Genomic DNA, 17201 nt, shown 5'->3' with positions numbered 1-17201 from the left:
ATTAAATGAATCACTTTAAATTATCGTAAAAAATTATTTAAATATGGTTTATAATTATTGTAAACATCAACAAACAGAAAATTAATTTATTTAACATTGTTTTAAAATATGAATAATCAAATACAAATGGTTTGATCAGTGAATCGGAATGGGTATATAGGCATTAATCTTATCAATCTGTCGCTGTGCAATGCATTCAGCAATCCAGACGATATTGCGGCACTCGAGCTCCTTTAGTTTGAGATAGGAGTAGAAGATTCCATAATGGAACTGGTGCAGAAACGAGTCCACGTGCATCTTGGCCTCCAAAGTTAGGAGACGATCCTCGAGAGTGATCAAATTATCCGTGTCCCTCTCAATGCTGGACAGGACGTTGGCATAGCTCATGTTATGGTTGAGAATTGTGTGCACTTGATCTTCCTCCGTGCAGATGGCCAGAGCGCTTCTAGTCACCGAGCACAGTGTGCCACATTGAGGATATAATTTAAGGCGTAGCTTGGACTCCATATTAATTTGTAGAGAATTCACTGTGATTGCGATGATGCGGCGATCCGCTTGGAAACTTAAAAGTTTACACATAACTTCGGCCGTGGTGCCGCCCACTTTCTTGCAGAACCTGTAAAAGTCATCCATATACGCTTTGAAAAGGAAGCTTCGCTGGATCTCCACATCTGTATTATGTATTGCCGATCGAGTCAAATTCTCGGCAACGAAATTGGACAGCGGAGTATCGATCAGGATCACATTGTATAGCTCCTCTATGGTACTCGCCACCTCGATGGCCTCCAATTGGTCGAAGAGCCCTAATGGGTGGCACATGGGCATCAGCTTTTTTATATCGCGATGATTGATCAGGCCGGTCATCAACAATGCAACATTATCGATCATATGCTCATATCGCATATATTCGAGAAATGTGCTCAAGGGCTCCATAGAATTTTCTCGAATATAATTGTATTCTATTACAATACGATCACGCAGACACTTCTCAATCGATTCCACATCCAACTTCTCCTCGGTATTATGCAGTGGACCATAATCTGTGTTTTGTATATTGAGCACAAGATCTGACAAGGTTTCGCATTCTGTTAAATTTAGATAGTCGGATTGATTTAGCAAACTATTCTTAAAGCCACGCACTAAACCTTCTAAATAACCGTTTTCCATATTGAAGTTCAAACTGTTCGACATTTTTTATATTATTCAATTGCTATGATTATTTTTTGAATATATTTATTTTCGAATAACGACAAATGACAATAAAAATTTGCCATTCAAAGCGAACGTGATTTCAATTTATTTGAATACGCAAAGTGTGCGCTCCTATAAAGCGTTGCCACTTCCTCGTTGCTATTGTTGCCAACTAGTTGGTAGCCATAGACATCTGGCAGCGCTGTGCAATCGAGATAAGGCGCCAAGTTTGTAGCATTTGAAAATTTTGTTAGTCTTATTTGACTGGAGCATTTAAATTATAGCTTGTTATGCTACAATAAACTAAAAGAAAATTTAAGTATAATATAATTGTTTGTTTTTTTTTCTCTTGCTTTTTATATAGTTAATAATAATAATATTGCTTGTAATAAGTTTGCACTGCACTGCACATGCGCTTTGCTTTGGATGCTGAGGGACCTGTTGCTGTTTACTTTTTAGTTTATTCAGTTTACTTGTTGCGCTCGGTCGTTCACGGCATTATTACTTTGGCAACGAATCGAGTAAACTGACATATATTAAATCTTATATTAGAATCGTATTTTTTTAAGAAAATAAACAAATTTTGTTTACACTCTGTAAATTGCGTCGTTTATGTATGATTTCTGTCATAAATATCAAACAAAATGCATTCCGCAATCAAATGCATAATTCTGGCCGCGTTTTATTGTCGCCAAGAGAAGCGTCAATGTTATCTCAACATCATGTCCGATCTGCTTATGGCTAAGCAATAACAGCTCGTTCACTCTCTGTATGTAGATGCGCGTGTGAGTTTGTGTGCGTGATTCTGTGTTCCAAATGCGACTGCAAAAAATCAGAAAGACAATTGCGTCAAGGTGCGTCCAGGTGAGAAAATAAATAAATATAGCGACAATATAGATTTGCATGCAAATATACACGATATCCAATAAAGAAAGAAATCATATATCATATATATAGCCTTGATAAGTCTGCTTTTCTTTTTGAACAGGTCTGTGTGAAACAAAAAACTGTATAGGAAAATATATGAAAGAGAATAAAAGAGACAGAAATAGAAACCAATAGTAGGGAGATTGAGAGTTGCAATCTTAAAAAAGAAAAGAGAAAGAGCTCCAAGTTAGTGAATCGAATCGAGAAGTAGACCGAAACACGTAATAGCTTAAAATAAAGCTATAAACTATCTTTGAAAGGTCATGTTTCTAGGCAAAATACAATTTACACATTGGTCGCCACAGATGACACAAGACAACAGCTAGATAAGAGTGTGATGGACTGATTAGTTGACTGATTGACATGTTGAGCGCGGACAGAATATAATAAAGTAATCAAAATTAAGCGAAAATAAAAGCTAATATCTCACACTTCGCGACAGCGGTCGCCATACTGATTAGTCTCTGACAGGTCCATGCGGAACGTATTAGAGCAGGCTATATATTATATAATTTATATATTTAAAATATATATATTTCTTTAATATTTGAATGTCACGCGGACATATTTACGAGTTACGATTGCTGAACTAAAAATTTACAAACATTTCGAAATACTTTCGCATCATTCAAAAACAGATATAGAAAATAAGGAAGTTTTCTCTCAGTGTTTACATTGAAAATTATGAAAACATTTCTTGATACAGTCTATTTATTAAAATTTATTATTGAAATTCGTAAGAGATATAAGAGAACCCAAATAATATATGAGATGTTATATATATACCTAATATTTTTCTATTATATATAACTTTTTAAGTCCAGTTCACACAAAAATTTATTCTCCCTTTTCGTTATCAAATTTTTTCACTTCTAAGACATTCATTGTTTGTTAGTCTATAATTATTTGGAATTGTTTATTCAAGTATAAGCTAAAATTAGATTTTATTAGCTTATTATAATTTTTGTTATATTCTAAATGAAGTCAGATAAAAAGCTTTACTTTGCTATGTGCGCTCATAAAGTAGAAAATTCTAGTTATGAACACGCGACAGATATCCGTCTGGTAGATTCTGGGTTACTTAGCTATTATAGAAATATTATTACTGGGAGCTCGGTTCACTTTTGTTATTGACAAATCAGATTCAGATTCAGAACCAGTGGAATTATCATTAAGTGAAGCAAAAAGAGTCCAAAAGAGATTAAATTAAGGAGAAATTGAGCTAGATTGATAGCCTAATATTCCATCAATCAATCATTGTGTCAATTATTAAGACAGTCAACCATCTCTTGTATATCAAACATTAGTCAATCAGGTAATCATTCGCCCAGCTAGTCTGACAATCAGTTAGTCGGTCAGTCCATCCTCAGTCGGTCAATTATTAAACATTCAGCAATTCAATCAGCTGTCAGTCGGTAAATCAACCGAAGTGTACTCAGCCAGTAAGTGAATCAATCAAAATTAGTTAATCGGCAGTCATTCGTTCAATCAATTAGTTTTACGATCATCAGCCAGCAAGCTGCGCAGTCAGCCATCATCCACTTGGCTTATCAATCTATCACTTCTCCTACATCAATATAGGTATCTACAAGTCAGTCACTCCCCACAAAAGTAATGCTAATACAAGAGCAATGACTGATGTCAATTACTCAGCTGTACAGATAACATAATGATGGGCCAAATTCCGAATATTTTTGGTGATTAATTAGCTAGACAAGTGGTAAGAGAAATAATAGCAGAAAGATAGTCGCTAGTCGGCCAGTGGGATACGTCAGATGTTATATGGCACACGATTCGCAAATCAAAGCTGTGATTTTTTATGGACTCACTTGAGATAAAACAATTTATGGCCCACAATTTTTGCAACGCATTGCTTGAGTCTTTCAATGGTCACCTGACGGTGTTCATCGAGTAGTGATAGGATTGGGCTGTGTGCTTCCCTAATGGCATTGATACAGTGTGCTGCATAGTGTGGCTACAGTGAAAACTGCTAAAAAGGAACAGCAAATATCTGTACTATTTATTGGCCAACATATCTCTATATATAAATATAACAAATGGTAAATAATTTAACAAAATTTTAAAAATTAAATCTCAATGTGTACAAAAAACTATAGCGAGGTTTCACTGTAGCCCGTTGTGGGACAATAGGTGGATTCGTTGCGCGAGCTACGAAGCGCTTCAATTGACCGTCATAAATAAAACAATTTGACAGTCGTTTGTCTGCCGGCAGAGTGAAGAAAGATGGAGAGATAGGAAGAGAGAGAGAGAGAGAGAGAGGGAGAGTGAGGGACAGAGAAAACAACGTATGGCGTCTTCGCAAATTGATTTTGACATTTTGGATTATGATTCGATTTGAATTCATTATAAATTGCTGATTGAGCTGCTCACAATCACAATTAGAACACAAATATGATTTGTTTATTTACGATTAACAATTCAATACAAATTTAATGAATTGAAAAAAAGAACTCAAGATTTATTCTTTATAATCCAGATTAAATGAGTGTAAAAGGAATTGGTTTGTGTGTGTGTGTTTTCTTTTTTTATGGAATACACATAATCACCTGCAATCTACTTATCAGGTATATCTATATATATAAGGCTGTTTTTACTTTATAGCAAATAAATCGTATTCTATCTAAGTCAAGTTGCTATTTTCAGACCAAGAAGATAAACATTACTCATACGCCATGTTAGCCAGCTTTTAGTTAGTTAGGCTAAGAGCTTCTGTACGCCATATCTGCTGCTTATTTAAATACATATGAACGTTTTTTTTTTTTTTTTAAGATTTTTATATTCACTTTGAGCTTAATTTACAATTTTAATATTCATACGCCACGCTGGCCCCATTAAATTTCTTTTAAAATGTCTAATAGATGCCATAATTTACACTTGATTTCAGCTTTATAAGCTGTGAAATCAGGAGAGAGAGCCAATTGTAAATCGGTGCCAAAATCAATTAATAATTATGCCTCATTGTGGCTAGAAAAACAATTTGTATATAATATGTGCTCAATCATATAGTATATCCCTTATTCCATATACCATATACCATATACCATATGCCATATAGATCAATGCGAAACTTCTTGTGTATTTTATGGTCTATTTGAATTTGGCTTATATCCAAGAACAATTCCAACACTGCTGCAAGCAGCTGTTGCTGCTTAAATTTAATTATGCCAAGTACATGCAAATCAGGTCGAAATACACTAGAAACAGCCGTGAGGTAGCAGTAGCAATTAAAGGAAAATATTTCACTCATTTGCCTATTTGTTTTGATACTCGCTTACCAAAGTGAAAATAGAGCATATAAGCTTGATGCAGACTATTCATATGCAACAAGTTTAATGTTGGACTATATACTTATGTATGGTAGATTTGTATATTATATATAAAATTTATATATTACATTTGATATATACTCATAAAGATTATCCTAGCACATCTGTAAATTCTTTACAATCTTACTGCTTATATTAGTAGTAGTTGGTGTTGACTGCGTCTATAGACTGATAAGAATACTGTAACACCTGGTAAATCCATAGGTTGAAATCCACGTCGTCAAACCTTAACTGCCCATCCGGTAATTATTTACTTAGACCCAATCAGAAATAATTATTATATACTTAAATCGAATCAGCAAGTCATCCACAGTGAACCTACTCTACAGATAGTTGGCTCTATAAATAGATAAGGGAATATATAGATAACTCAAACTCTTTAAGGTATTCCAAATTCGAATATTTAGCTACTCTATCAACGTGAACGAGTATTGGGCAGTCGGTGCGGCCTGCTTCTGAATATTTATTCTTTGTTTGTTTTTGGTTCATCTCTGACAAGCTGACAAAGTGGATCTCTGATTGCTCATTAAACTGACATTCGTATCTCAGATATACCAAACATGATTCATATATGAAGACTGCCTCTCTTATTTAATAAACATTTAAAGCTCTTTAATCTTGGCGCTGACTGCTTGCTAGATTGTATTTCCGATATATACATACAATCATCTTGAGGTCATATAATTATAGATCAAACAGTTGGAAAGTCAGCTGAGACTGATAATGAATATATATATATATAACTATATGGGACTATAGGACTTGTACATAGACTGGCGCTTATTACTATTATTGTACAGCTACAGGGTATATAAACTTTTAAGCACATCATGTGACATCAGCTTTTAATCTAATCTTCATTTGTTTATAGAGCCATTTGCATATCATTAGCTTCTGTTCTAGGGAGCAGCTCCCTGGCGTCGATTGGCTGTGGCTATCATTACGGTAATTGGTTGCGGGCACAGTTCGATTTCATTTCGCCAGCTGGCAGCTGCCCCACTCTGCGCGACCTTGTGGCAATTTCCCCTTTGTGGCACTTGCAGCTTGACCTTGAGTGCGTGTTGACTGCCACTGCAAGTTGAGCAAGTTTTTTATTAGGTTTTCGAGTGCTTGCATGGGCAAGTGCAATTGAGACGGGAATCCAGTGGTGGATCAGGAGCAGCTGCTGGAGGGCGACGGGAGGATAGCGCGTGCAGCGTGCAGTGTGCAGTGCCATCAAATTGTTGACCAACTGCAAAGTTGTTAACACAATTGTTGAGTGTATTTAATGTGAACTTGACCTTGTTTAAAATCGCTCTACTCCATTGAAAAATCCCATTTCATGAATATGCGTTTACAGCTGCCTGGGAATATTTCACGGGGGAAAAGTCTTTGGTCACTTGCCCAGGCTTGGCCAGGGCAAAAAGCTGTCGAACAACCTTTTCAAATTCGATCCGACTGCTGTTACACGAGCTGTCGGAAAGGCTTTAGCAACTGGTATAAAATTTATACGACTTTCCATTAAAATGCAATGCATGAAAACATAAATATATTGAATAAATACATAAATGTGAACACTGAAAAATCTGAATGCTGAATGCTGACTCGGAAATACCCTGTAGAGGGTGGAATGCAGGAAAAAAAAAAACAGGAGAAACGAGAATATTTGGGAAAGAGATAATAAAAAATATTAAAAATTCTATGAATTGGAGAGAAAATGTAGGGATTTGAGAATTAGAAAATGAATTATAGAAGATTAGCGAATAGAAAATTAATATTTGAGAAAGACCTAATGAGAGAACTGAAAATATGAGAATTGCAGATTATAAGAGAATCAGAGATCATTTATAATAATAGTTTGAGAAAATTTATACAATTTGAGAACAAGATCCAACAATCAGAGAATCTTAGTTTGATGATTCTAAAAACAAGCGAAGCGGAGTATTAAGAAATATAATAAAGTAATCGTAGTTTTATTATAAGGTATCTATTTACAAGGCTGTAAGCTATAGCCATTAACAGAGTATTTACCAGTCAAGCTTCTCACACGTATTGCTTGGAACGTGAATCCAGGCGCTTGCTACATTTCATTGACCGCTTGACTCAAGTTGAACGCTCGCCGTTTCGGCTCTAACTGAATAAAGTCGCTTATTGAGGCAGGTCAGGATTAGAGCAAGTTTATTGAATACGCTCAACTTTGAACCGGGCAATAGCTAGAGCTTGAAAAATGTTGACCTCTACGCGTGACCCCCGCGCGCACAGTTGGATGCTGCCGTAATGAGGCGTTAAAACGCAATTGCCACCAAAATAAATGCTTTGTTGCCAATTGGCCATCATCAGCCGGTCAACAGACGCACAAATGTTCGCTCTGTACACAGATGATGGATGGATGCCTGCTGGACATCATGTCAGACAACTGCGAGGTCAACCGTATGCCGCACAGTAGCTGCCGGGTAGCTGAATACATTTCAGTGGGCGTCCAACTATTCAACATCTGCTGGGACAAATTTGCTCTCGCATTGCAACAGTTTGTCCGAGCTAAACATTTGCAGTGCCCACAGATCAGCAGAGATAGTTTACATTCTAACATAACAAGCGGGCATTATATACATACATATACATTTGTATTTGCTAAACTTATCCCCGATTGGTTGTGTCTAGTCTGGGCGGCACGCGCTGTCACCACACATCACGAATACCCTGTAGGCACACATGAGTGGAGACGTGGGTGTATATGCGCATGCGGTCAGCTGGGAAACTTTAGAGATTTATTGCTAAATAAAATTTCCGGATATTAAATGCCGAAGATTCAAATCTTCTGTCAAGCATTATATATATTTAAGTCCCAAAGTAGATCTAACTTTATGTTCAAACTACCCAAACTATGTATTTTCCAAATTTATTAGGTATACGCAGTACATTGTTAAATGCCAGCATTTCATATGTTAACATATTTCAAGGAATCACAAGTAATTAAATTCAAAAAGCAAAAAGCATATTCAACAAGAACATGACAAAGCAAATATATATATAAGATATTCTACAATTGTATTTAGTACCAACTGTCAGCTGTGTACGGCGTATCTAGTTAGTCACGCACTCTAATTTATATGCAGATTCAAGACAAGCATTAATCTAAATATATATATATATTTATATTTATATAGAAACATTGTTGTTTTTTTTTTTTTTTTTTTTTTTTTTTTTTTTTTTTTTTTGCAATGTTTTATTGTCTAATCAGCTGGTTTTTGGGTAAACAGAAAATCATGAAGTATCAGAAGAAGATAAGTAGCTCACTTTTCTGCCAAGTACAGTTGGCTCCAAATGAAACCTAGATAACTGTCATAGCAGTAAATTTTGACTGCAGCTGCTACTGAAATTTATAAGTCACATAGACCACACACACACACTCACATACACTGGCACACATCGAGTCAACAAATGTCACGGGACGACAAAGTATGATACAGATATGGAATACACAACTTAGCCCAGTTGACGGGCACGAGTTTGAATTTATGAGCAAATTTGCCAGCTTCTCCCAGTTGACATAGAGGAATACCCTAGATTTTCAACAAAAATATTCAATGAGGTATCAATTCAGGAATGATTCAGTTTCTTGATAGCATAAACTGGCGTTTGATTTATAATCTCCAAATGAATTCGTAAGAATTGATATCTGATAGTTAGGCTAGAAGCTTACGAATAGAGCGGCCTTTAGTCTTATATAGATGAAAATATTGGTCATCTAACTGTTTTCTTTCTTCAAGCTCATGAACGTATGCGAAATCGATAGTTATCGATACTAAGTATGGTTATCGGTTATATAATATGCTCATAGAAAGGGAATTTTCAACTTGAAAGACACAATTTAATATAATATAGATATCGAATATAGTATCGAGATTATACGTGTGAATCTGTTCGTCGAGTGCTTTGCCGTTTCGATAACTATCGGTTTGGGGAAAATCTAGTTAGCTTAGTAATTGACTCATAATAATTATAGAAAAACAAAATTGAATAAAAATATTAGTTGAACATAGCCAGATTTTCGAAGCTAATCCATATTTTTCGCATTTGTTGTTTATGAGACACCGGAAACTGAAACATAATTAATTAAATTTCGAATTGCCGAATCGACATGCCACGCATTATATCGAGAAGGAAGCGTTGCCATCAACGTGCCCCGCCCTGCGAAGCGGAGCCACCCATCAAGCGCCCGAGGCAGCAAATTTTGGTAGCAGAGAATGGAGTTTCGTCCAACACTACCAACATAATGCCAACACTAGCTGCACCACCGATAGCTGAAGTCGTTCCAGTTATCCAATATGATCCCGAACTGAGTGTCGAGCAAAATCCATTCTACTACGAGTCGAACAAGTTGCTGAACCTGCTGCATGCGGAACGTTGCAAACGCAAAGATCCATAAAATGAATAATCTCATATCAGTAACAGTCAATTCTTGAAACAAACAAAAAAAAAAAATTTTTCCGAGTCCTGCAAAACCTTTTCAATGTATTAAATTTTCCATTTCCATTTCTATATATTTTTTGTTGCCATGCAAACAATCCGATTTCATATATGCAGCACGTTTGTCAGAGTTCCAATAAAATGCAGCTCAAAGTGCAATGAAATGAGAATTATATTTAGTTATACATTAGAGAAACTTGGGCTATATTATATTATTCTATTTATATATTATTTGCTCTTTTATATTTATTCTTCACACTCTCCTCTGTCGTTAATCTTAGACTAACTCTAAGAAGTGCTTTAGTTTAGATGCTCTATAAGCTATTTGATATCGAATGATTGTTAAGCTATCAGATTTTCATAGCCTTCGCTCCACCTCAAGGATGCATTGCAGGTTTATTTATAAGTACTATCAGGACTTTGGCCACTTTTTATGCACCGAGCCAATTGCTTGCCTTTCTATTTATTCTCCCCATTATCGGCTTTATTCCGCTTGCTTGGCATCCTGTGGGTGTTGAGGGTCTGGCACCTGGCATGCAAATGAATTGCCCCAGTTAAGCGTGGTAAGGTGGCATAGAGATGGGTTCAACAACCATACAATCAGCAGAGGTCAGCCCAAAGACGTCACCACCAAAGGTGGCTGCAAATCTCGTTTGATACTGCGCTCACAATGCGAGGCACGTAACCAGGCAGCCTGACAACGACGTGAGTTACAACCGGAGTCGAGTTGGCTTTGCCTCCCGCCTTTGTCCTGTTAGCTGTTGCCTGTTGCATGCTACGACTGCAATTTATTTTATTCATTTGTCCAAGGACCTGTCCAGCACTTGCAGTCGCTGCTAAAAATAAGCATCTGCTTCAAATTGCTCAAGACCCCAAGTGGAAGTAGGTCAAGCAGCAGTGTTTCACTCAATGTTCCCAGAAAAAAATGTTCGACAGATGTGGGACTGTAAATGTATATGTTTGTGTGTGTGTGTGTGCGTGGGCGTACCTTGTTACGTACACTTAAGCTTTATCACGTGCATATTCATACGCAGTCACTTCTCCACGTGAGCTTTGCTTTGAGATATTTTTTGAATATCTGTGTGGGCTTATGATAAGCATTTCCATCTCCATTACCATTTGAATTTTCCTTTGAACACCAATTAAAGTGCACATACGTAACACTAGCTTCTCTTTGGCTACATATCTGCGTATATGAATAGTCATTTAAATCAAACGCAATTCGATACCCTGTAGAAAATGATGTACGAAAGAGAGTATGATCAAAATGTTAGAGCAAATGAGATGTACAATAAAAATATTTACATATGTATGTATAAATATTGTTTTATTTTAAAATTTTAAATTAAGTTTTGCGAATTTAAGTCGATTGCAAATTATCAATAATTGTAATCGATAAGTAAAGATATCTCCTTCTGAAATTTCTTCTATAAGCCAGCCACAGTCAACAGAATTGGGTTATTCGAATAACATTTTGCCATGAGCGCCTATAACTAAGTTTCAGCTAAGCGGTATTTACTAGTCAGGCACACTTGACTACCTCGCTCGAGCTTGTTACAGCTTTGCCATTCAACCTGAGCTTTGCTATGCGACTTGTTGCCAACTTGAGTAGGCTTATTCAAATTTAATTGGCAAGTCATGTAATACACGCCCTCACACGATTTTTGCGAACATTATTATTATTTAACAATTATCGAGAATGCTTGCGTATTCAATAGTAATTAACTAAGGAACTAGAATTAACTAACGTGCCAGCACTTGGGCAAATATTAGTTTTTCATCTGAACAGAGAAAACAAAAATGGAAATGAAAATAAGTTATGAGTGACTATAGCGTATATAGATGAGATATGAATATGTATAGATGGAAGATGGAAGTAAAGAGGAACAGTGAAATAATATTTATTACTATTATTATCATTATTTCAATATTATTACATTAATAATGATAAAAGATCATTATTGATTTTATTATAAACCAATATTTCAGTTTAAGTATTATATTCAGTATTTTTATAAAATATAAAAAAATAAAACTTTTTTAATTAATTTTTTTTTCCATTATTAAATTGTTTATATAAAACACATGTTTTTTTTTTTTTTTTGTATTTAAATGTTTTTTTTTTGTTTGTTTTTTTTTTTTCAATAATACTTAACACCCTCAAACTATTTTAAGACTAGTTGCGCTTCTCTCGGTATATCCACAAATATATATACATATTTATATTTATAAATATACGAGTATAACTAAATAAACATCCATTAACGTCAGATTGCATCTATTATTAAATTATTTATATAAAATACAAAAAAAAACTTTTTTAAATTTAAATATTTTTTTCAATAATACTTAACACAGCCTTCAATTTGTTTTAAGCCCAGTTGCGATTCTCTCGATATATCCAGAAATCAATATACGTATTTATATATAAAAATATTCGAGCAAAACTGAATAAACATCCATTGACGTCAGTCGCAGATTGCATCTAACAATATTCGATTAGGTTTGAATGCATTTGAATTTATTGTGGCTTGGGAACATAATGTCAATGAAAACTGAAATATGTGTAGAATTCAATGATTGATTGTATTTAGTCTAATATAGTGCTCAAAGCATATAAAAATAATGAAATGCTGGCAGAGCTAATATAGGAAATGTTACCACCCAATCATGAATCTTGAATGAGATCTCCCGCGATTCGTTTAGTTGTTGATATTTGAAAACGAGTTCTAAAAATGTCTCTCCATATTGAGTGAGCCCGGGGAATCGAATTCAATGTATTCCATTGAATATAATCGCTGTTACACACATATCTCAGCCACTTTGCATAGCATTTTGTTTTATTAGTACGTCCGTTAATGTAAAGACACGAATATGGAATGAATCACAGTCGCTTTAGTTATTGCTGCCATTGTTATTGCTATTGCTATTAGTTTTGTTGTTGAATTCACCTTTGTTGAGCTGCTTGTATACAAAACATGTGACACCTTGCACTTTGCACTAATTGTGTTTGCATTGCATATTCAGAGGAAGCAATTACCAAAGCGCTGGGCAATAACTGAGAACAAAACACAAACAAAAACAAGATGAAATGAGCATCTATATCGCAATACCCAGTAAATATTCAAAAAAGAACTTGTTCTTATTACATTTCATAGTTTAACAGAATATAAGCTAAATGTAATTTGGATATAAGTTAACAGTGCTTGCGTCAAGATTTCTGTTATTCTACATAACGGCTTAACGAGCATGGCATAAAATGTAATGAAGTAGCTATGTTAACATAATTTTGATGCCTTATATTACATTATGCCACTTATATTATATTGCAGTGCAGCAAAGGTCTAACGGTTGCTTATAATAATTTTGGTTTATTAAATTGAACCTATGCACATACGTAATATACCCTATTTGTGTTTAGGGTAAAGAAACGTGCAGCTAGTAACAAAGAGAAAAAACGTGTAATGTGAACTTTACGGTTGATGTTTGCGAAAGCTTCAGTACAGAAACAGAGCCAAATAGAGAGGGGAAGGAGACAGCGGAGGAGAATGAGTAATTTCTGTTAGGCTGTTTGACAAATTTATGGGCAGCTTTTAAGCTTCTTGTCTATTTATTTGATGCGTGTAGATGTCATAAGATGTCCAGGTGCTATCAACTTACAACTCTGCATCAATAAATAATATAGTCATGGTTTTGGCGAAGTTTGATCAATTTATGTCGTTGACGTTTTGATTGATTCTCTAGGGTTATTTTTCTGTCAGGTCTCATGATGGCTGCCCAAGAAATCTTTTGCACACTGCACGACATGTGCAAACTGTTGTTCTCGTTGTTGTAGTTGTTGTTGTCTTTAGTTAAATATTCGTTGCATACTTTGCGCGGCGTGCGAGACAAAGGAGTTGCGCCTGGCATCCGAAGCTTTTGGACCAGAGCAAGAGCAATCGCTGCCGACCGAGAGCTTTTTATCTCAGCGTCAATCTGATGAACATTACTGTCGGCTATTGACGCATCGAGACTGTCAGTCGCGCTGCGACGATGGCGGCGTTCTGACAGATTTGGATTTGGCATGCTGAAAAGCGCTCGAGCACAACAAAAACAAAAGAATACGAACGAACGAAAACAAAACAACAAAAGTAAAACAACAAAAACACAAACAAACACGCGCAATGCTTGAAAAGCCGAAACCAAAGCCGAAGCCTCAGCCGAGACCACGGCGACACCGTTGCCTTTGCCGACGCCGAGGCAACGCCGACGCAGACGCCTCGTTTGCCAACTCGATAAAAGTGTGTGCTAGATGACGCTACCGTTACCGGTCGTGATTGTTGTTGCTGCTGGCGCTGCTGCGGCTGCTGCTGCTGCTGCTGGTGCTGTTGCTGGTGCTGCTCACATTTGGATAATAAAACTGGCATCGCGCACTCGAGCGCCAAGTTAATTTGCAAACGCTGCTCATACGCTGCGGAGGCAAGCCAAAACACACAGAGCAAAAGCGCCTCTGGCCCCAGTTACTGGCAGTGTGACCAAAGCGCGTGCGTGTTCAGCGTCCACTTTGGCCTTATTCGCAAACACATCGACAGCAACAACAACAGCGTCAGCTACAGCCACTCACACAAACACACAAAAGACTCAGAGACGCACAGCGCCACGCGCACACAGTCAAACCGAACGCTCGCAGTCTTCGTCTCGTGTTGCTCCTCGTAAGTCATTTTTGTTCCAACATTCTTCTTGACTGAGTCGAATATTTCGCTATTTTTTTTTTTTTGGAACTCAATCGCGCGCATCGCTCATTTAACGGTTCTTCAGTGCGCGGCTAGCGAGTGCTAAAAATAATAATAATAGAAATTATACGAATTATTTAATTAAAGCACAGCAACGGCAGCATAATTAAGCACTCAAATTGTTTTGTGATTTTCGCACGTTTCGAAGTGAAATCGTTTGTTATACAAAAGTTGTTTTATTTCTCTCTATAACGAGCTGAAAAAAGTAAGCGAGCGTGAAATAAAAAATATATATAAACCTATTTGCCTTATGTAGTTCACGATATTTACCAAAAAAATGCAAATATCAATTAATGCAATATACAAATTTAATATTTATAAATATTATTAAAAACAACAGTAACAAACCCGGTATCGTTCAATATAAACAAAATTCAAATATTTTGGTGAAAACTCACCCGAAAGTGTTTTGAAAAATTGGCATCAATTCATAATGTATATGGGTATATTTGTATATGGGCAGCAGCTGTGAGCAGCATGAAATTAATCAAATCAGCAAAATCATGTAAACAATTTACATATGAGCTACATTAAGTTATATTTATTCTCTGACATTTTGATAGTTTTGTTTTGAGTTCTTTGACAGGATTTTAGCTCATATAAAATTTAATTTAGCTTAGGGTGGATAAAGAATAAAAATGAGGAACGAAAAACAGAACCAGCTCGAAAAGCGATAAAAAAAAAAAACAGGGCTAATTATAAAATTAACAACCTCATGAAAATATAAAAAATTTAATTTGATGTGAAATGTTAAATGCAACAAGTTCGTCTGCTTATGAAGTTAATCGTGACCAAATGAAAATTAAAATCGAAAGCAATCAACATACTGAAATTCATCAACTGGTTTCATTTGCTTTGCAGAACTCAGCAAAAGCGTCTCGATGTTCCACTCCCAAATGCTCAATGTGAAGACGAACAGTGTGCCCAGCCACGCGCACAGTTTCCCGTTATAACGAATACCACACACACACCGACTCCCGCACACACCTAACCAGCAGCACTCACCAAAGCAAGCGACCAAAATAGAGCAGGATCCTAACATATACATACAGATATACTAACCGCTAGACGTAAGTAGTCAATGCCAAATAGAATGATTATGGATAAGACGGAGGTAGCCGGCGAAAGTGCTTGGACGAAGCTGCTCAGCGAGGACAACAGCAAGGCACCTGTCCTCATCAAGTCCAGCAACATTAAGGATGGCAAGCAGACAGCCGCACTCCATGTGGAGCAGCTCAGCATTAATGCGCTGCCAGCGAGCGCCAGCGCAGATCCCGTTGCCGACTCCAGTGCCAACATCGAGCAGGCTTACAATCGCAGCGCCACCTATGGGTCGGGCATCAACAGCGCCGGCGGCGAGTCGAGCGGTAGCGGAACTCTGCTCTCTCGCAAGGAGTCGTTCCTCGGCTCATTTCACAAGCAAATCAGGCGATCAATCAAGGCAGTCAGCGAGTCGCCAGGAGCACTAAATAGGTGAGTGAGCAAATCTATATTCAGATATATGCATACATACATATCTATATATGCAAAAACATACATATGCGAAATAATATATAGACCTATAATTAAACACAGTTATGAGATGCTCACTTTGAGCACACTTAAAGTCCAATTAACTAAAGTAAACACTGAGGTATTTCATTTTTAAATATAGCCTAGTAACATATATATATATTTGGTTCACACTCTTAAACTTTATTGTATTATGTTGTTTCGAGTCTGTCATATTTGAATATGAATTCAATATTTAAATGAGTTCCAAATATAAGTTTATGAAATAACAACTAAAATTAGCTGCCCTACAGACGCTGGAACAAGAACTCAAGCCGGCTTTAAGCCGAGTCATACAAAAACCGGTATTACAATTTATTGTTTACTTTTACAAGAACCTCAAAATCCAGACAACTGCGCAAAAGTAAAATTAATGTGATTAAATATCGAATAAAAAACAAATACAATGTTAATTAAGTATTGTGAGAAATTGTTGATATTGCACTTGATAATGTTGCATTAATATAGCATACTTTTCTGATCAAGCGGTTCAATTGTCTACCAAATACAGGGTATGCCATGGCTGTGCAGTATTTATGATTTCTGCAAATATTGCGCATACGTCATGTGCGCACGCAATTAGGACAGGGCTCTTTGCCAAAGATCTGCGAGAAATCTCGCTTGACAATATACTAGATATCGAACTTATGTCATTCGTAAGGCATTTCACAGGAGTGTACACATACACATATACAGATACACACATCACACACCTGTTGACTTGGCTTATTGATAGGACATTTGATCAGCTTGGATACACAAATTACGCATGAGCTACAAATACGATATGCATATAGACGATAAAATGTGTGCGATAAAGTAAACGGGGGCCTCAAGTCTCGTTCCCTCTCTCTTTGGACCCCCCTCCCATACGCTCCCCCTTTGTTTAGCAATGCCAAGTGACACAAGAGCGCAAAAAGAAAACAAAATGAGATAAACTTTCCGTTGATTGGATGAATGACAA

The 17201-nt window shown here is 36.4% G+C and overlaps 2 protein-coding genes across 6 annotated transcripts in view; one reads left to right on the top strand and one right to left on the bottom strand.

The window, feature by feature from the left end:
• Positions 1 to 21: 21 nt before the first annotated feature.
• On the bottom strand, positions 22 to 1406 carry VhaAC39-2 (Vacuolar H[+] ATPase AC39 subunit 2). Its single transcript, XM_018004620.2, has one exon. The coding sequence runs from the start codon at positions 1189 to 1191 to the stop codon at positions 136 to 138; it is 1056 nt and encodes a 351-aa protein (XP_017860109.1). The 5' UTR covers positions 1192 to 1406; the 3' UTR covers positions 22 to 135.
• Positions 1407 to 1677: 271 nt separating this feature from the next.
• Irk1 (Inwardly rectifying potassium channel 1) overlaps positions 1678 to 17201 on the top strand; it is a 33329-nt gene continuing 17805 nt past the window's right edge. The window contains exons 1-2 of one of the 5 annotated variants that reach the window (XM_089462392.1): positions 1678 to 2045; positions 15548 to 16159. In XM_089462392.1, coding sequence (XP_089318518.1) covers positions 15768 to 16159 — 392 coding nt within the window. In that variant the 5' untranslated portion in view covers positions 1678 to 2045; positions 15548 to 15767. Of the gene's footprint in view, positions 2056 to 13924; positions 14606 to 14767; positions 14892 to 15041; positions 15192 to 15547; positions 16160 to 17201 lie in introns of those variants that run through there. The other 4 variants (XM_089462390.1, XM_018004478.2, XM_089462389.1 and 1 more) reach the window with 4 other exon arrangements.

Source organism: Drosophila arizonae, chromosome 2 (assembly GCF_054131065.1).
Source record: "Drosophila arizonae isolate 15081-1271.41 chromosome 2, UAZ_ARI_1.0, whole genome shotgun sequence".
NCBI lineage: Eukaryota > Metazoa > Arthropoda > Insecta > Diptera > Drosophilidae > Drosophila > Drosophila arizonae.
The sequence above is the reverse complement of the archived record's forward strand: the minus strand, read 5'-3'. Positions and strand labels throughout refer to the sequence as shown.

Bases quoted from the DNA above. Each gene is read 5' to 3' on its own strand.
- VhaAC39-2 (XM_018004620.2), bottom strand. From the start codon at position 1,191: ATGTCGAACAGTTTGAACTTCAATATGGAAAACGGTTATTTAGAAGGT.